The sequence below is a fragment of the Parasteatoda tepidariorum genome, chromosome 5 (assembly GCF_043381705.1).
Source record: "Parasteatoda tepidariorum isolate YZ-2023 chromosome 5, CAS_Ptep_4.0, whole genome shotgun sequence".
Classification (NCBI taxonomy): domain Eukaryota; kingdom Metazoa; phylum Arthropoda; class Arachnida; order Araneae; family Theridiidae; genus Parasteatoda; species Parasteatoda tepidariorum.
The window spans coordinates 17,185,206-17,207,253 of record NC_092208.1 but is presented as its reverse complement, the minus strand read 5'-3'; the positions used below and the strand labels follow the sequence as shown (position 1 = coordinate 17,207,253).

General features: G+C 33.4%; 1 protein-coding gene across 1 annotated transcript in view; it reads right to left on the bottom strand.

Moving 5' to 3' along the window:
* Nucleotides 1-22,048, bottom strand: part of LOC107441653 (degenerin-like protein asic-2) — a 31,474-nt gene that overhangs the window by 2,667 nt on the left and 6,759 nt on the right. The window contains exons 4-13 of the mRNA XM_043054912.2: nt 21,414-21,532; nt 17,620-17,744; nt 15,152-15,181; nt 11,222-11,403; nt 8,988-9,086; nt 7,586-7,679; nt 6,055-6,151; nt 3,663-3,711; nt 2,080-2,108; nt 938-1,013 (exon numbers count right to left, since the gene is read on the bottom strand). Of these exons, the coding sequence (XP_042910846.2) occupies nt 938-1,013; nt 2,080-2,108; nt 3,663-3,711; nt 6,055-6,151; nt 7,586-7,679; nt 8,988-9,086; nt 11,222-11,403; nt 15,152-15,181; nt 17,620-17,744; nt 21,414-21,532 (900 nt within the window). The remainder of the gene's footprint in view (nt 1-937; nt 1,014-2,079; nt 2,109-3,662; nt 3,712-6,054; nt 6,152-7,585; nt 7,680-8,987; nt 9,087-11,221; nt 11,404-15,151; nt 15,182-17,619; nt 17,745-21,413; nt 21,533-22,048) is intronic.

Below are 22,048 nucleotides of genomic sequence, written 5' to 3'. Positions count from 1 at the left end.
CTGCGTGCTCTTTGGACCGTACTTCATTCTGGACAAGAGGAACGAGGCTAAGTCCCCCTCTCTTTCAACCGGCTGGTAGGGCATGCCTAGCACCCTGGTAAGGACTACATTCTGCATCTGGGGAGTGCCTCTGAGCTCTGAAAGTTTTTTGCGGATCCACGACCCCTGATGTAAATGCGACTTTATAAAACTATTATCAGACTAATTGTGAATACTGGACAATGATCAAAGAAGAGGAAAATAATCTTCTGGTTTTTGAGCGAAAGGTTCTGAGGAAAATAATGGGACCTATTAACGATAGAAGCAAATGGAAAACTAGGTCAAACCTAGAAATTGAGAAAATCATAAAAGGAAAATATATTGTTCACTCTATCAAATCCCAGTGCCTCTTATGGCGTGGACACATGGTGAGGAGAGACTGATTACGGCTTGGAGAAGATCATCTACAGGAAACCTATTTGGTCAGGCCCAGTGGAAAAGATGGAAGGACAGCGTAATTAACGACTTAAAAATAATGAAGATCCGTAAGTGGTGGGAGAAGCCAAAACAAGGAGCTGTGTGGAATATAATTGTGGAACAAATCAAGGCCCAACAATTGCTGTAGATCTATGGAAGAAGAAGATAGCTCTACCTGTGAAGCAAAATGCATAAATCTACAAGTCAAGTAAGGTTATTTTATTCTGGAAAATACAAATCTGCAAAAAGAGGCTCATATTTAAGATTTCAAAGTTAACCCTCTCGCCCCCCTTGGTGGGGGGGGGGTGAGATATCGAGTTTAGTATCATTATATAGCTCTTAAAAATATCGAATGTGTATAGTTTCATGTCTCGATCCGATGTATATTTCTTGGGATATTTGAACATTTCCAAACTTTTTTTACATCCTGTACACATATTTAATACCTAAATTAGAAATAAAATTCTTCCTAGTCACTTACCAAATATTTGGGTGCGAGAGAATAAACTAGAATTTTGGCTTCATCAATTATTATTTCCACAGGAATTCTCGCTTGACTGAAAAATAATAATAATAATTAGGAATGAAATAAAGAAAGAATTGTGTATTTCTCTCCAATCTGCGTTCATTTCTTAACCGCGCATGTACGTCCTTTGGTTTGGTATGATTGAACATATTGTATTAGTGCAATATATATACTAATAAATTCTAATATAATGTGCATGTGTATTAATGGGCTGTTAACGCTGAAGTGGCAATCGTTCTCAATTTTGGCAATAATGGTGCGTGCTTACACTAAACTACCGCAATTTGGATTGAAAGGCAGGTGTTATTAATGAATTAGCCTGAGCACCACACTTCCCAGCAGAGCAACCGCCTGCGGTTATATGGTGGGGGAATTTATTTTATTTTAATTTTATAACCGTCGTTGAACAGCCTACCAAATTTTATGGGTTTACGACTACTAATGTTCAACTCTGTAGCCTTGTAATTTTGAACCTAATCCAGAAAACAAAGGAACTCCTGGATCAAGTATAAGGAGAAATTTGCCTTCATGGAGGACTCTTTGATGGAGCTAATCCACATTTGCGTTACATGGAAATGAAGACCACGAGAACCTCTCACGGTTAGCTTAACGGCAAAGGGACTCTTACCCATTATCCTACCACTGAGGATATTTCACGTCAGCACTGTGGTCAGCATGCGGTATTCGTATCGACCAACCATCTCTGAGATTCGAACCAGGTTCACCTAGTTGGAAGGCGAATGCTCTATCCCCTGAGCACTTCCTCTTACCACAACCACTTTAAACCCGCCGCGCATGATCTCAAAGCCTTTTACCATAATATTAAGAGGATGTCATTGGATATAAGGTTTTTAGGTTGTCTGGACTTTGACTATTTTAGAATAGTTTTTGTTCAAACCTTTGTTTGCCGAACATGTTATACCAATTTGCATTGATCGCATTAATCCCCCCCTCTGAAGTTCTCTTTTCGATATATATATATATNTTTATATATATATATATATATATATTGAATTGTTAATATTTTTGAAATTGTACAACTGTACATACATTTCAATTCTGAAAAATACTGAAATTAACTTGAAGAATCAACTTACGTTGCTGTTCTAAACATCCTCGCCGTAGACTTCAAGTAAGCATTTCAAGAGGAAGAAAAAATAATGTTGATTAATTATCTTCCAAGTATGCTCATACAAAATGCGTCCAAAAAGTTTGGTAAATCGAAGCATAAACCAAGTATAATGTACATTGAGAACAAAAGAGCTTTTTATCCTCTCTAAAATAACACATGTTATCCACAATGCAGTTTAAACATCATCTGTAAACTGCTAGAATGAGTAAATGGGATGTCCTTGTTTGGTATGAATCGAGAAAAAAAATGTCTTCCGTTCGTGTAGAACGGAATTGTCAAAGTTTCGTGCTTCTAAAATCGTTATGCATGATGGTGCAGATACCAAAATATTTTGATACAAATAACGATCTAGCAACAGCATTTGTTATGGACAATCAATATAATATGGAGTCAAATTATTGCTGTGAATTCATCATCTATAGTTTCATTTCCATCTAGAAATGTTTAAACTATAGTCTTAAAGCTATTTCGTGTTTTCTATTCCTTGAACTTAAATAATTATCGCACGCATTTCTAAATTCGTCTAATTATTTTATTCTCTCGTTCTTCTTCATGTCTATTTACTGCTTCGTTCGTTCGTTTAAAAGAATATTTACACACAATCCGTTTTATCAAGTAACATATATGCTGGGGACATACATAGAAAATTTCTCATAGGGTCAATGCTATCTCTTAACATTGTTGCAGATCTGGAAAAGCTAATGTCGAAAGCTATCGAAGTGGAACGTGTTATAGACGTGAAAAATCAACTTCGTTGCAATGAATCCTTTAAATATTTAAATAAAAATTACATTTTCATATTATTTACAATCACTATCATAACTAGATGTAGAGACAGAAACACCAAAAAAAGCATTACAGAATATCTATTTAGTTATTTTTGTAATTTGTCACATTGTTTCAATCCAAAACTTTTTTTTTCGTTTTAAGCAATCCTATATTTCTTAGCACACAGTGCCTGAGCCGGCAAAAATGTGAGAAATATTTCTACTTCATTCCCAGTGCGTGTTGACACGATGCCAAATAAAGTCAGGAGTTTCTCGTGTTTTACCTATTTTACAAGTTTTCGCTTGACTACCGTAATAAACTTCCTGCGTCGTTATCTCGCGCATACCTACGCTCCACCTCACCAGAAGTGCACCTAAATTTTAGCACACGTTACGTATGCGTTATCAAACTATTCACCAAATTTTTAGACTCACCGTGTGCGTAAATAAAGAGTAAGAATAAATAGGCCTTGTTTTTGTGTAAACAACTTAGTGTCTTTTTAAAATTAGATGTTATAGTAGATTAGAACAACAACCGATCATAAAATCAACAGACATGTATCTGAACTAAAAAACAACAAGCAGTTTCAATGTATGGTCTAATTTATAGACTAGCATACTGAAGCTAAATAAACTAGTTAAGGTTTTAATGAAATACAAAAAACTAATAGAATGCCTACTTACTAAAATGAGCTATAATTTAATGACATTTTTTGTATACGTTACTATACAAGAAATTATGTGTTTTTGAAAAAAAATAATAAATGTTTTTTGTACTTACCCAGTCTTTAAATGGTTGTTTTTGAACTCTGACTGTATATTTCCTTTCCCTATAGTAAAGAGTTGAAGATTATGTGAGGAAGGATAAATTAAGTTGCATGAGTAATTCAAAATTATTCATTAAAAGAACACGGAAAGTTCAAAATGGGATTAAGGGGCGTGACCACATAATCTCCAAACCTACTGTGGTTGTTGTTTCTAATGCTACTTGCCACACGGGTAAGCCTGCTTGGTGAAACCGAGTAAATTTAAAGCAGAATGTGCATTTCTTGTTTTTCAGTGGCGCCATCTATGACCAAGAATTCGACTTCTGCCACACCATCATAGATTCATTCATCCACAGATCGTAATTTTGACCTGAATCAGAGAACGATCCATCTCCAAACCAGTAGCCCCAGAAGTATTCATTTGTTATGGGAACGAACATGAGAACTTTTGCGACTCGACAGAGTTACGTGCATCAGTCACTTTACTACACGGGGAGTCTTCTACCGGCGGGGTTCGAACCCACAAACTCTCGAGCATGGGCCCAGCGCCCTACAGGCCAGTCTATCCCGGCCTGGTTCAAACCTATTCAGGCATTTATCGGAAGGGAGGATCAACTTGAGCAACAGAATTACAAAAATTACACAGTCTAATACTAAATCCGTACAAAGCTTCATACAATTTACCCAGATAAATTGTGCATTAAATTCATATTCCGTGTGTTGATATACAATGTGTTGCATATCCCTATACTTCTCGACATGAATGACGTTCTTAAATCACCACCCGTAATGTATATTTTGAAAATTATTGTCAGAAAGGAATTCTTAAAAATACACACATTACAAGTCAAATCAATTAAACGAGATGCAATAATATCTGATGAATCGCAGGAAAGACAAGCAAAATGGAATTCAGCTAACTTGTATTATGAGACGTTTTTAATTATGGCCTTTCAACTCTTCGCAGCCTCTTTTTGGTAATCAAAATTTTTATACGTAAATAAAACAAATCAACATATATAAAGCACAAGTAAATATACAGAAATGGACATACTATAGTTTCGGATTTACAAACTAGAATCCCCATGAATGTATAAACAGAAAATGACAGTTGAAAAGCAACGGTTCCAAAATGTTGCTATAAAAAAGGGTAGTTTAAGCAGCAAAGAGGATGAACAAGCTAGAATAAATGTGTGAAGGAAGAGAACAAAGAAGCAGGAAAGGGTGGAATCCCAAGATGTAAAAATTAAATTAGAATAGATTTTCAAATATTGGGCGTTAATTAGGAGTTAATATTGGGAGTATTTGATTAAGGAAGTTTTTAAAAATATAGAATTATTCCCATTTCTATTGAATTATTTTATCATAAAAAAACTCAAGCCTGCCATTAGAGTTTCCAACTATGTAGGGTGACCGTTTGACGTCCATATTTTAGACCTTATGTTCGTTAAATTATACCTTTAATCGCACGTTTAGTTTGTCCATTGTACGCAAGACTATGCGAACAAAAAATTTGATAAAAACTCAGTTATTAATATCAACAATGTAGTTTGGTGAAATTTAGTTTGGTTATAGGGAAGGAAGGAGTTTAAACTCAAATTTATTTAAAACTTTAGCAATTAGGTAACTGATTTATGGATAACTGGGTAAAACAATCAAATTCTCATAGTTCAAATAATGGAATCTGTTATATTGCGTGGTTAATTTTCAATATAACAGCAGCCAACCTAGAATAGTAGAAGGAAACTCAAGGCCAACAGCGATAGCCTTGAGGAAAAGCACTTCTTTATTGATGCGATTACCATTAGAACATTTTTATGCAGTAACTAAGCATGTGTTAAGCTACTATTGATATTAGATAGCTGATCATTGATTTTCCTTGAGTGGATTTTATAAGTTTTTAATGCTATTCCATTAAAAAGACGAGACTTTATAATCTGTTGAATCTATGAAATAGTGCAAAGTGAATGTCAATATGAAATAGCGATGGGGGAAGTTCGTCCAAGCGGACAATTTTGTAACCACACACGGCTAATGTATTATAGAACACTTCATTCAGAGCATTGATTAAATAATAGTTTAGTTTTACTTCAGCTTTCAATTAGTAGTTATGAGTTGTAAAATGCGTTAGGTACCAAAGTTTGAAATATATCGCTGTCGCCGATATGATTTTGAAAGCTAAATAAAAAATTTCTGGCATGGAAAACCCCTTTGAAACATTTGATACTGATCTGTTTGGAGAATCGTAAAACGCCTATAACCACAACAGGTACTTATATTAATATATTTAGCACCTATCACTACAATATCTGTAGTACATATTTTTACGACAACAGAAGTTTGACGATTTCTTACTTCCCTTGAAACAAGTTGGCACAAACATTTTTACTTAAACAAGGAACTTACTTGCAGGGCACTCTACAGTTGAATTCACAAGTTTTCATTAATTTATATCTTTCTTCCATGAAATTGCATCCCCTGTTAGGCAATCCAGGTTCAGAGACTGAAGAAAAAAAATGTTATCCGTGTAAGAACGAAGCATGAACGAAGATTTTTTTTAACATTTGTTTTTCTTATATTTTTCGTATTGTTTTCCCAATGATTTGCTAATGATTTCTTACAAAAAGCGCATGACGGAAAAACGAGAAAGGGGTGTTATTAATATCACACATTTTAATTGACCGTACAATGAATATTAGGACCAGAAATGATGGTTGCTTTAGAAAAATGTAGTTTTGTCGATAATTCGATCCTAATTCAGGATACAATGGGACTCAATTTACCCAGATTGTCTGATATTTTATATTGAAAATAAAAGTAATGGGAGCCATGATGGCTACGGGGATAGAGCTATCGCCTTCCAATGAGGTGAACCGGGTTCGTATCCCAGTGATGGTTGACCGCATCCGGCTTGCACCGACCGCTGTGCTGACATAAAATATCTTCAGTGGTAGACGGATCACGGGTTAGAGTCCCGTTGCAGTTAGGCTAACAGTGGAAGGTTTTGTGAATTCCTCTATGTAACGCAAATGTTTTCTATGTAATGTTTCTTTCATCAAAAAGTCCTCCACGACGGCAAATTTCTCCCGATACATGATCCAGGAGTTCCCTTGTCTTCTGGATTGGGTTTAAAATTACAAGGCTTCAGAGTTGAACATTTGTAGTCTTAAACCCGAAAAATTGGGTCAGCTGTTCAACAACGGTTATAAAATAAAAGTAATGGATACGAATTTGACTTAGTTTGCTAATGATTCAAGCTGTAAGTGAATTCGATCAACTTTGTTTATAAATTTGACGTATTTTGCGTATTTGATTTGGTTTCTGTATTAATTTGACTTAATTTTTAAATAAAAGTGTGAAAACATATATTAAGAACATTTATTGCAGAAACCCCTTTTTAACAAGAAAACTGCTTCTAATTAGAAATTTTTAATTCAAATTGTCTGATATTTTTCAAGTGAAAATGAAAGTAATAAATATTAATTTTCGATCTAGTCTAAATTTATAAATGAATTTGACACAGTTTGTATATGAGTTCAATTTAACTTACATAGAAATTTAATTTAATTTTTATACCAAGAATCAAAAGATATTTATTAAGGGGGATGATTGTGGGACTTCCTATATGACATGAATATTATGTTTATTTTGGGAATTTATAAGACTATATAGTACTTTTATAAGACCATATAGTACTTTTATAAGACTATATAGTACTTTTATACGACCATATAGTACTTTTATAAGACTATATAGTACTTTTTTAAGACCATATAGTACTTTTATAAGACCATATAGTACTTTTATAAGACCATATATTACTATTATAAGACCATATATTACTTTTATAAGACCATATAGTACTTTTATAAGATCATATAGTACTTTTATAAGACCATATAGTATATTTACAGTGGAAATAAAAGTTCAAACTTACAAGAACAAGCTTCCGTAATAGTTGAAAATATTCGTGGGTGTGAATGATTATAGCACTCTTCCCAAAACGTATTAAGACATTCATAGATGCAAGTCTGAAGAAATTAATGCCACAAAAGAAACATTTTTATTACTACAGGCAATAATAAAACATATTTAAAAAAGTTTAAAAAATCTGAAGACTCCATAAAAACTCTAATTTTTATTAAGAGTATAATTTTAATCGTAATTAACCAAAAGATGATGTGAATATATTTGATACAGCGTTATTACAGAACTAAACAGAGGAAGTGACCTCAAATATGCTAATTAATTAGTGCTGATTCGATTTTAAGTTGCTGTTGTTGTTGTAGTTCATTTACGTCGCACGAGAGCTGCACAATGGGCTATTGGCGACGGTCTGGGAAACATCCCTGAGGATGATCCGAAGACATACCATCACAATTTTGACCATCTGCAGAGGAGATGGCACCCCCGCTTCAGTAGCCTGATGACCTGCGCGTGAAGTCGAGCACTTTAGGTAGAACAGTTTGACGAGGACCAATCCCGCACACTCTCGGTCCCTACGCAGACTGATCCAAGGGGTCATCCACCCGCACACTGACCGCAGCCAGTGATGCTTGACTTCGGTGATCTGCTGGGAACCGTGTCTTAACGATCAGTCCACTGCGGGACCGATTTTAAGTTGCAAAATCAGACAGAAAAACGTTTTTTCTCTGAATAGACGTACCTTCTTTTCGACACATTCGAATTTCTGACACCCAAAATATAGGAAGATAGCTGCAGTTTTGGAATTATGGTCCCAATAGTTTCGTCAAGAGAGCGGTCCAAAGTTTGACGCACGTAATGTTAATTTTACTTTTTGCGCAGTTTGCCATACCTCGATAACTTTTTAAGTGCACTAAAAAATTATTGAGCATATTTATTAAATTATTTTTCCACTATTATAAGATTAGTTGCTTTGTTGGTTCCAAAAATAATTCCATCCAGACAATGCCATCCGAAAATTCAATTGTACTTGCCTTTATTTTTTTTATTTACTAATATTCATAAACATTTTGAATTGTTAAGTATGCAATTTTTATTATTATTATTATTATACAATTTTTATTTTATACATCATTTTGAAGAATGTAATTTCGCATGACAAAAATATCATATTTGAGCGAAATCGGTCGAATAGTTCCTGAGAAATTGAATTTTAAGTCGCGTATTAAAATAAAAGCCTATAATTCCTTCTGGTTTTTCTTACAACTAAAGAAAGTAAACTAAAAACTTTCCCTATAAAATAATATTAAAAAAAATTTAAGAAAAGCAACATCCTTGCAAAACTTATTTTGCTGAAGATAGTTAATATAAGGACGTAATTTTAAAAAAAGAAATTATATTGGTTCCAGAAATACCTGTTGTGATGTCGGCCCAGTTCTATGATTCTTGATCCATTCTTCCTCATAGTCACGACAATCTGTTTTGAACGGTGACTTCAGCTTATGATCTTCTTCCTTATAGATAAAAGCATTTATGTACATTTATAGTCTGAAACAACAAAAATAAACGGATATTTTTCACTTGTGAATAAGTAATTATTCCATAAATAATTTCACAACGATATATAAAAAAGAACAGTTTTTTAAAGATGTGCCAATTTAACTAACGCAGTGAGGAAAAAACTCCAGTGAGAAAAGTAAATTTGTCGCATTCAACTGTAGAAAGAATTAGGTTGCTTAGAAAAAATGTTTTTCAATCGCAAACCACCTTATTTCAATGTAGATTCCACCATGCTGTGCTGTTATTTTCTTGCCGAATAAGACTCTTTGGTACACCCAACGCAAACCACAAGATGGTATCAAGGTCACTGGGTTATTTTGGGTTATCTACTGTGGTTTGACGATCATTCAAATATGTAAAGCTGGTATGAACATTCAATCTAAATTAGGGTATTAAATCCAAAAACAAAAACTAGTTTACAAAACAGATCTTGCTTTTTTTTCTTAGTTCATGCCAAAGTTGCCTACAGTCATCCGGTCCTTCTAAATTACACTTTTGTCTTCGTTTAGCAGCATATTAATCCGTATGGCATGCATATGTCAGCCTGTTCTGGTCTCCCTTGTTTAGGATCGGTGTTAAGAGAAAAAACAAAGTCTCGAACCTTTTAGTTTTATGTTTGTCTGTGAATGTTTTATCTTGAAACAATGTGATGCATTTGCTTTCTGATGTTATTTCTTGAACAATTTTAATTTGACGCTAGCTTTTTAAATTTTACAATCTTTTCTTGCCGTTATGATTTGCAATCTTCCAAAAAGTAATTGTGGTTTGTAATTCTCACCAAATGGCTTCATTTTGAGCAATCTATTTTAATTTAGAGTCATAAAACGGACTTATTTTCAGACTTAAACTTATAAATTCTATAAATTTCTTCAAGCGTGAACTGTTTTGACTTCGGAAAATTTAGACACCTTAATATTAATTTCACTTTCTGCGTTTTCCCTGCATTAAATAAGTCGCTTTTATCAATTTTCACATTTCAAGAACTTTTCGACTTATCACTTTCATATTTCAGATTTTTTCATTTAAAACTAAATAAATTAAATGAATGTAACATTAAACTTTCTCGACCATTAGCAATTTAAAAAATAAAAAAAAACTAAAAATAATATTTTTTTTACGTGGAATAACCTTTAGCAAGTTTATATAGCAATTTTTTACGCGGAATAAGTAATTTTTATAATTGCGTATGAATTTCAGAATTCGCCTTATTTGTTACAAAGATATGGCTTAATATGCAAAAAATAAAATAATCTTCAAGGGGCCCTCCGTTTCAACTGCTCTCCTTCTTAAACTATTGGAACTCTGCTTTCCAGATTGTAGCTAACCCTTATTTTGGGGGACAATCCGTCGCAAAAAAATATTTAACCAATTGAAATTTGTTTTTGTATCTGATTTCACAGCTTAAAATATCGTCTACATAAATTAATTTGCATATTTTGAGGTACGCTTTCCCACCATAAAGAATGAATTCTGGTACATAAAATTGCGATTATTAAATCAAAAATTATTAAAGGCGTTATATACATTCTTATAACGTTGAAAAAATTCTTTTTAACCCTCTATGCTCGCTTTTTTACCCTTTCAGTCATCTGCTTTCAGCCACCACATCAAAAAACCATACTTATCCTTACATTACAGAATTATACTCAATGCTTCATGCCATTGGCTTGGGAGATATGTAACATTTAAAATATCATTTTATGAACTGAGTTTAATTATAATAGCGTTTTTCTTTCTTGGAATGTTTTTTTAATCCTATCTCTTATGTTTTCCAGTAAAGATTTATTCCAACTATAAAGACAAATATAGCTAAAAGTGTAAATCAAATACGACACCCAAAGTTAAAAACAAAATTTCATTGCTCCTCAACTTCCAATCTTGCAGAATAGTATGTTACTTAATAAGACAAGTTAGCAACAAAGAAATTATAGAAAAAAAATTTAATTAAAAAACTGCATTCACGGATCCATAAATCATTAAACTTTTAAAATAGGGGAATAGTACTGTACCCTCGCGAAACAAGTATACAAGGAAAGGTACATTATCACATGAAAAAGTAACATCAGTAAATGAAAGAGTAATAACTTACCAGGGTAACATGTATTTTATACTTCTTATTTGGCTCTAGAACAACTCCGTCAAAATGTGGTTCAATTAGCGTGAATGGTGAATGTACAGAAAGAAGAGCACTTGGTGTAGAAAAATGATCAAAATGGTCCGTTTCATCCAATAGAACCTCAAAGGCATCAGCAACAATAGCTTGTCTTGCATCTAAAGGATATTTTGCTTTCTTTAGACTACAAAATATTGTATCCTTGTATTTTAAAAAATAGATTTTAAAAAATACAAGGTTTGGGCATTAATTTCATGGACTCATTTACACTCATGTCCATAAATTAAGGATAATGAAGTTCAGGCACAGAAAGAGACAGAAGGCAAACAAATTTGACTTATTTGTAAAGTCTATGTATTAAACAAAAGGTAAAGAACAAAAAAGATGCTATATGTTTGACATAATTAATAAAAATTGCAATTTTTACTCCCTGGAGCAAATTTCAAAGAAGAACCTATTTACAAAAAACAGTATAACATGGTTAGTATGATGGTTAATACGGAGTATGTCTCCCGGACGATGCAATACAGGCCGTACAAAGCCTAGGCATGCTGAGTATCAAATTATCAATCTGATCTTGGGGAATATTACACCACTCATCAAGCAATGCCCTCCGAAAGTCCGGTAGACAGGTGGGAGGGGGTTGACGGGCTGCAATTCGTCGGCCAAGCATATCCCACACATGCTCTATTGGATTCAAGTCCGGTGAGTATGCTGGCCAATCCATACGGGTGATATCCTCCGATTGAAGGCATTCGTCTACAATGTTTGCACGGTGAGGACGGGCGTTGTCGTCCATAAACAGAAATTCAGCACCCATGGCGCCCCGAAACAAACGTACATGTTGTTCCAGAATGACATCCCTATAGATGTGGCCTGTCATCGTTACACTCTGAACATGCAGGTCAGTTCTGGAACCAAGAATAATTCCTCCCCAAACGAGCCATCCTGCACCACCGTAACGGTGTCGTTCAATGGTGTTGTCTTGGTGGTAACGGGTACCTGGCGCTCTCCATATGAAAGTCCGGCGAGAATCAGACTGCAAACTAAACCTGGACTCGTCGGAAAACATCACACAAGACCACTGTTGCGGTGTCCACAATGCATGCTCTCTACTCCAGGCTAATCGCAGGCGACAGTGAGTTGCGGTAAGTGGAACACATCTGACAGGCCTACGAGCATATAGACCAATGTGCCCTAAGCGTCTGTACACGGTCTGCCTTGAAACTGTCGTACCGGTAGCTGAAGAGAGCTGACGAGACAGGTCTGATGCTGTGCTCCGTCTGTTTCTTTTGGCAGTAACTGCCAAATACCGGTCTTCATTCGGCGTTGTAACTCGGGGGCGACCTGTGCTGTAACGTCTACTCACATTACCATCATCTTGGAATCGTTGCCAAAGCCTGGAGATGACACTCTGGGTGATTCCAAGTTCCTCGGATACTTCCAGCTGGGTACGTCCACATTCCAGTCGTCCGATGATTCTGCCACGTAAAAAATCATCCAAATGCTTCCTTTGTGCCATAACTATGCGGTTATTGCACTGAAAGGCTTTCAAAGCGCTTGTGAACAATTTTACTTCTTTGCCACCATTCCTTATATACCTCTCTCTTACACTCTCGTCATTGTGTTGTGACGTACTACCAGCGTCATCTAGTGGTTTCCTGTAATTTGCATATTCTTCTTCAGGATGTGTGTGATAATTCTACAGGTGAAATTTTAATTTTGGAGTTTGATTTCCGTGTGATTCTGAATTATCCTTAATTTATGGACATGAGTGTAATATTTCCCAAACGTATGGTGTGAATTTCACATCTATGTATTACGTTTCGAAGTAACCTTCAGGCTTAAGGATGTTGAGCTCCAGAATAGATGAGCATTCAGAAGGAAGACTTTAAAAATTGTTTCTAAAACTTTTACAGCAAGATTCAGAAGTGAATTACAGCAGATTTGGGTTACTTTGAAGCATATTAAGAGGGTATGTAATTTACATAATATTCAGGAGTTATTAATTGAGCCCTGTAAATCAAAGGTTGTCTTCGAAAGTGCTTGTGAGATATGAACATGATTTTTCAAAAAGTTGGATCCACATTAGTATGCCTTTCATGAAATGTAAATTAGATATGAGCAGTTTATATACGATTGAGGTGCGGAAAGTAAAATAAGTATAGGAAATACAAGAAATGAACATTTTGCAGTTGCAGTAGCGTGTAGCCCTTAGCAGTAGCGTGCTTTATGCAGATTATCAAGTAGAAATGAGGTTATTTATAGTTTGTTTTTTACTTCAATTAAGTCTGTGTTATTATTCGCTTGTAAAAATAAGTTTTTCAGTTGCCTTGGAAGCATGAACATTAAATCTTTTCTGCTACAGTTAGGATAAGAGCAAAAATTCTTCATTGGTTTTGAGACATGAACTTGTGACCTTCTCTATCACAGTCTAGAACTTTAGTTAGTCAACAATTCTAGACTAATAAAATGCGATATTAATATCAAAATGCTTATACTATGCTAAAATTTTGAAATTTCTATGCCTATTTTACCGCAAAGATGGCCTAAAAGCACTTTTTTAATCCCTAGTAGCGAAAGCTCGAAATCTTTTTTTTTTCTTTTAGAAAAAAAAATTCTTATGGTTTTAGCATTTCTTTTATGTGGGTCCATTTTTCATTTTTAAACTTATACTTGTGTATCACATCACCTCGATTTTATATTATGCACTATGTTTGAATGCAGAAGATAAATAGCATTATATAATTTGAAAAATTCAATATTCCTTATTAAATATCACAAGGCGACCCACGGGTCTAAATAGTATTTGCTGCAAATTGGATTGAGTTTTATCCACTAGTTTTCTTACAATTGGTCATTTAAGACTGTTTTACAATAAAAATGGCCACCATATATTAGGCAGGTACATTAAATAAATGTGAAAAATAGTACATATAACTCCAGTCTGTTTAGATTTACTTTTTCAAACTTATCTGTCAGAATTGTATTTGACATATCCAAAAAAAAGTGAGTTTAACGATTTGTGAAAAAAGTCTATGCCATCAACAAATATTCTAGTTAATGTCAAATCAGTAAGACAACATTGTATGTATTATACCATCATAATTAAATTTACTAAAACCACGGAAATGAAATGAAAGTAAAAATAAAACACACAGATTTAGGAAAATATTACTAGGATACTTAACATATTTAAATTACCATATTTAAAAGAGAAAAACAGAAATAGAAAGGGAAGGAACATTAACGTAACAAAAATGGCTGGAACAAATGGCAACGGAACCGAATTGGCAGGACTGAAACGACAAGATATAAACGGCAGGACTAAAACGTCCTGCTTCGAGCGGTACTAGGAGGCGAGAAACCGAATGAGACAATGACTTTTTTTTATTTGTTTATTGTTCCTTGTTCTTTGTTTTTACTTGTTACATCATTGCCATTGGAAATAAAAAAGAATAAGTACTCAATACTAAAGTCATCTTTAGTTTAAAAGAAATGAGTATTGACTACTCATTAAAGTTCATAAATTTTAAGCCAATACATTTCACCAGATAGAACTAATATCACTCAAATATCCATAACTCAATCGCTAACTCATAATATCCATAACCATAACTCAACTCCTGTTACAAAAATGTCTACTTTAAAAATTCTTGTTTTTTTTAAAAAATAAATAAATAAATAAACGTGAAATAAACAATATCAAAATCATTTAATCATTAAAAACATCTTTAAAAAATATAGTTAAGATTAAATCAATGTAGTACAACACTCTACCCTAACAACCCAATTACACCAAAGTACAATTAAATACCTATATACCTATAACTACCTATAAGAATTACATAATTTACCATATTAGATGTTGTTTTTATTTTCATTAGATAGATAGAACATATTTACCCATTTTTTCTGGTGTAGTCTCTTTGGATGCTAAAAAGAAATCAAGTGAATTAAAAGAAATTTCAAATCATATCTGCTTTCAGATAATTCAAAAAACATTTAACCACTCCTAACAATTAAAATCAGTGTGTTTGTTAGTTGGTTATACATTTTTACTCGATGATTTTAGATTTGAATGTTTTGAGAATTGTGACATACTTTCCTAAAACAAAATTTAGCCCCTCCTACACACTGCTTCCTTATTGAATAATCGGAGAAAAATTATCAAATAATTTTATGCACAATATATTTTATGCACAATGTATTGCATGCATTTATTTTTACTCAAGTCATAACGTTCAGAGAGTTAAACATGAAAATGACACTATTTTAAAGTGTCACTAAAAATAATAATAAAAAAAAAATCCGAAAAAATGATAAAATTATAAAAAATCTGGAAAATAAAAGATATAACCTTTTCATCTGCCCACACGATTATATCCGCAAAAAAAAGTGCTTTCTATGCTAGTGCTAGAGTGTTCTTACACTCTAAAAACTGTACCTCTTAAATAAAAGGCACAAGCTAAATGTACCCTTCATTTTGTCGTGTTAGAGGCACATAACTGATGTGCCTTTAAAAATGAGAGGCACCACAAGAAATGAAAGGCACCAAAGCAAACGCGAGTCAATGCGCGGTACGAAAGGATTTTACCGGTTCCCTGTGCCTCTCAAATGGGCTTCAATTCTTTTTCTTCGGTACGATGAAACGGAGAAGAAGCGCATGCGCACATCAATGAAATATTTTATGACGAAATACAAATAATAAAAGCAGACGATAAAATTAGAACACCAGAAAGTTGTTGATTTTTTAGAATTATTTTTGTGCGGAATTTGAGTTTTCATATTACCCGTTACGGGTTTATCTAGAGTGCCTTGATATTTTATCTATCCCGTTACGGGTGAGTTTTCATATATCCCGCTACGGGCACTTTTTCTAGTTTCCTTTATGAGATTTAACTTTCCCGTTACGGGTACTTTATATTTGTTATTGTATTTGTTGTGGTGTGAAATAAATGTTTTTATAAAAAAACTCAACAGTTCTTTAATATAGCTTGATACGCTACAGCTATATATTTAATTGGTGGCAATTAATCCGTTCCAGAAATGTTTTATTAAATTTTTGAAAGAATTGGTGACAAATATTATTGTTATTATGGATTTCCTACTTAAGAAAAAATTAGTGAATGAGATGTTTAAAATTGATGCCAAGAAGTGTGGAATTCGACGGTACTTCGAACTCTTTGAACAGAAAGCGAAGAGATTTAGTGTGAATTTCGATCTTTGGTTTTCGTGTGCTTTACAGCTTATTCCTGCTGAAAGGTCAGAAATTTATGATGATAATTATTATTACTTTAAAGAAAATCTCATTGCCAATTTTCAGTANAAATAAGACAGTGATTTACTTTATGTATACTTATGAATACGATACAATGTCTCATAATCATTTTAGTTAACTCTTCTGTTATTAATATACATAGCTGGAAAAATCATCGAATACTTTGTTTTCAATTTCAAAAAAAAAGTGCAGCCATTTACAAAAAAAAAAAAAAANAAAAAAAAAAAAAAAAAAAAAAAAAAAAAAAAAAAAAAAAATCAGTTATGTAACTATTACAATCGAATAGCTCATAACTATTTCGGTTTGAAAAAAATACGCACTTTTATATATGAGAAGAATGGGATACCTGCAAGTGACGTAGTGTGGGTATCTCGATCCTGATTGGTTGTTGAAACTTGTTATTTTCTTACGTTAGCAACTGTTCTTTCAATTTTATTTCAAGTTAGCCAAGCCCGTTATTACCAATTCTCTTAAGTGACAAAGCCTATATTCTTTTTTTCCACAAAGATATCAATTCTTTCACAATATATTTACACAAATACTTAACACAAAGACAGGTATGAAGCCATATAGAACATTATCAAGCTTATTATGCTTCGAACTCAATTGTACAAGTGTAGAACTTAAGTAAGCTTACACTTTGTCGATGACTTTAACTGAAGCCGCCTGGCAGTCAGAAGGGTACACGTACTTTAGTAATCCTATGGATGTTTTTTAATAATAATAATCGCGATGATTATAAGATGATGTGCAAAAAAAGCTTATACATTTCAATATGTAGCCATTTTGAAGTTGGAAGAGTACCTATAAGCATGGGACTTAAGTTTGGCTAGATATTTTGTGTGGGACTATAACTGTAATCATTCAGTCAGAAATGTTAGAGTATTTAAATGATCCTACACACTTCTGTGGGTAACTGTATTTGTAATCACTTCCATGATAGAAAAATTTAAGTAAAGAATTAAAGTAATTCTACGCATTTAGCTATGTAATGGCAGCTTTAATACTTTTTATAGTAGAGAGCAGGTGAATCTAAGGATTTTATATACTATTTGTACTGTATACTTGATTAAATAGATAAAGAAATACTTACGAAATATTTTTAAATTTCTCTCAATGTCCCTTTTTTTAGATTGCTGATTTGAAATAGCCAAATTATTCAAAGAATAACAATGATGCATTACACAACTTATATAGAATGGTCCCTCAAGACGGGCTCTGTTAAAAAAAAACTGTTTTAATAAAGTAAACTGGAATGTAAAATATTACATCTGTAAAACCTATACATAAAAATCCGCTCTCCAGTTCGGAACATTTGAATCTGTAAATGAAATGTAACGATGTAAGCCTTACATTTTTTGGACACAAGAGAGAAACAGGCGGTGGAGGAAAACCATTTTATCTTGCATTTTGTTTTACTTTTCAATCCCTACTGTTAGTCCGCACTCTCCCTACATCTTGTTCAAATTTTCAATTATTAATAAAATACTTTTAATTCCACCACTCAAGTTCAAATACATTTTTTTAAACTCGTAGTGGATGACATATGATGTTGACACATTTTTTTCAAATATTGAACACTTAATTAAATAGGGATGAGCGAAAAGGGAAATGGAATTTTCTGATTGGTTAAGCGTTAGTCATTGTTTTAAATTTTACTATAAGTGATTCAGTTTTTCACATATTTTGTAAATAACATCAGTGATAATTTCTAACTTATAGCTCTATTTGAGCAAAAAAGTTGTTGATTGCGCACATTTAAATATTTAATTATTTTATATTCGCTGCGTCAGATAAATTCAATAAAGAACATTACGAAGTACCACGTGTGGTTCACGTCACCAAATTTACACTTTTTTAGTTGGCTGATACCACGCTACTTTTTTTCCCCAATTAATGCTATTAGTTCACACTCACCCTACACACCGAAGAGCTTATACATTATGACCACCCTCCATCTATAACAATGGGCTCGCCCAGGCTTTCATGGTTAGGATCCAATCTAAATGGTTCGAGGCGGTGACCTCAAATATACTAACGACCCCATTTAATTCTGGGGTCAAGANAGTTTTTCCTGCGGGGGATGGTGTTTACCAACAGGATAATGCACCATGCCATAAGGGTCGAATCGTCATGAATTGGTTCGAGGAACATTCCACTGACTTTCAAGTCATGTCTTGGCCCCCAAATTCACCTGACCTTAATCCAATAGAGCATTTGTGGTCCTACTTGGAAAACCAAATTCGTGCTGCCACGCTACCCCCTCGCAATGGGAGGGAATCGCAGGACAAATTGGTGAGCGCTTGGCACCAGATACCTCAGACTACTTATCAGCACCTTGTGGAATCAATACCACGGCGGGTGCTAGCAGTTTTGAGGGCTATAGGTGGTCCTACATGTTATTAGCAGGGTGGTCATAATGTAATGGCTCTTCGGTGTGTATATTAATATATCTTGTTCAAATTTTTAATCGTTCATAAAATGTTTTTTATTTATCCACTCAAGTTCAGATGCATTTTTTTAAAATTGTAGTGAATGATACTTGATATATATATATATACGGTTTTTTTCAAATATTAATTCATTAATTAAGCTTAATTAATTCATTTTAGATTAGATTCACAATTACAGTCAGAAAAAAATTATTTAATAAAAAGTTACCGAAGTAAAATTTTTCTTTGTTGGTCTAAGTAGGAATTGACTCTAATTTTTTTTTTTACATTACTTATTTTACTTTGAAATAAACTTCAGATTAGTGATTGATATTAGTATCAGTACGAGAAATAAGGTAAATTTCAAAAAGGAAAAAAAAAGCTTGTGCACTAACTGCTTGTTTTATTTTGTAAAACTTCCTTTCAGAAAATTTTTTAATAAAAAATACTATTTTTTGAACTGTACATATTATGAACAAATTCGTATATAATTTCAAAGCTATTCATCATTTCGACTTGCATTTTATCACGTTCAATTCTGCATGAAGAGCTACATCGGAAAATGTACTTCATATGTTTAGATAGCTTCTAGGTAGATATATAAAACGTGCACATAAGTATAAGTCAATAGAAGTACTTTTTATAAATAAAGCACTTTTTACATTTATACTATTTAATCTGTTGACTCTTGTATACTCTCACTCGATTGAACATAAAATACTACATAGAGCACTATACTTCACTTGTTTAGATAGCTATGTTAGATGTGTAAACAGGCGCAAATACAAATTTGTAATCTTTGTATATAAAACCCATATAACTTCTCAACTATTAGTTCGATTAGATCGTAATTGATTTAATTCAATTTAGTGTGAAGGAAATACATCGGAAATAGTGCCTCAGTTGCCTGTTTGGAAGAAATTCAATCCCACTTCCCTAAAATCCCTCCCATTTTACTCAAAAAAAAAAGAGAAAAATAGGTAAGTTTCGAAGCACCATTTATAATGATATAAATAGGTTTTCCGCCGAAACTTAAAAAAAAAAAAAATAATAAAAAAAAAAAAAAAAAAAAATGGGGCGTTAATTTGCTTTTGGCGTTTAACTTTTGGCGAAACACACTTTTTGTTGCTATAATAACTGGAACACATATTTCATGAAAACCATATGAAATTGTGCTCAAGACGAATTGCGCCTGCGGCGAAATATTGTTGCGATTATATTTCGTTCACCAGGAGTTGTCACTTGGCTCCACCTCCTCGGACGAAGAGTTCATTTCAGCGCGGGGGAGTAAGAGGAAAAACTTCTCTGCACCTGAAATTGAGACAACCCTTAATGTGCACCAAACGGAAACAGTGAATTCTTTTTCAGTCACTAACTTCGCTTTATCATCTGCTATGATACCTCTCGTTACTCTAGCTAATTAAATATATTGCAGCAAAATGTCTCAAAAAGGACAAACTATTCATTAGAAATATCAAATTTATGAAATATTTAAGGTTAAAAAAAAAGCACATTAAGATTGCGAAATAAATATTTCAGTCATACGATCGCTAAATAGCAACCTTGTTCAGGATTGTTCACATCATTCTCCCAAAAATAGCAAATTATTTCGTCGGATACGACATGATGAAGATAGAGCTAAGTGCCAACTCCTGGTGAACGAAAGATAGTTGTACCACGACAAATTGTTAGTTCGATTAGTTGTGCCAAAGATGAATTGTTTCGACGAGTTGCTTCCACGAAGAATTGTTCACCACGACGAACTGTGCTCACGACAAGTTGTCCTTGCCACGAGATGTACTTACAATGAATTATCGCTGCAAATTGTGCTCACGACGGACAGTCCTTTGATAAATTGTGCACGATGAATTGTCGCTACGGCAAATTGACGCAGAGCCCAACAAGTCAAACAGAAACTGGTGGTGGCGGTATGACGCTTTGTGGTTTGCTCTCATGTGGTATAACAGATCCTGAAAACTATGTTACGTCCCTCTCCCTCACTGCGCACCACAGGAAATGATTTGAGACATAGAATAGAGCAATTCGAACGTAAAATTTTATTTAAGTTCTTTGAAGCTAAAATTGTGATGTTTTATGCTATTTTTTTTAAAATAAATTAAACTGAATTAATGTCAAAATTAATTGATGACTAGGAAATATTTAGGTTGTAAAACAAATCTTTGACTGAATCAAATTCTTATGCTTGACAAGATACGTTGACGACACGTTTGCCTCTGATTATTGATACTGATATAGTCTGATATAGTGATACTGCTCTTCAAAAGATATTTTTTACTGTCAATTAGGATCTAACCAACATTCAATTCAGAATCGGAAATTAATTTTGAAATTAAATGTGAAGTTAACATTAAACAGTTTTTTTTTATTTTTTTTTTTACTCACACAATCAGTAAAAATGTTGATTTTCTTTAATGCATCATTTTTACATTCTTACCGTTTATAAGAATCTTCTATTTTTACAACTTCTCCTGAGGGTTGGTAGGCATTCAAGAAATCTGCTCGAAATCTGTGAAAAGACTTTTCTTCAAATCGTGTGAATGGTTGTCTAGGTACCTGTATGATGCTATAAATTAATTATATGTTACAATACAATTAATAGTTAACAAACTATTAAAGGTGAGCAGTGTTGACTCAGGCGATAGAGAGTTCGCCTTCCAATGAGGTAAACTATTGTTCGTTATATATATAATAAAACATAGTTAACTAATCGGCGTAGAAGTGAAATTATTTTTTTACCAAATTCGATGGGCGATACGGTGTTGTATTTAATTAAATTCACGTTAATTAACAGTCTAACTAACGTTTAGAGACTTAGCTCAATTTTAATGCATCATCTTGTTTATAAACGATCAGCTGACGCTGAGGTCGTAGGTCGATCACATGTCTATGTATCAGTAATAGTTTTATTCTCGAGTTGCAAATACCCTATTTCCGTTGATTTTAAAATACCCACTTTCATTCAAACACATTTTAAGCGAATTACTATAAACAAACTAAGCACATGGGATTAGTTAACTTTAGGAATGCTAATTTGGCGATGCCCCCGTAAATGTTCATTGAATTTATCGA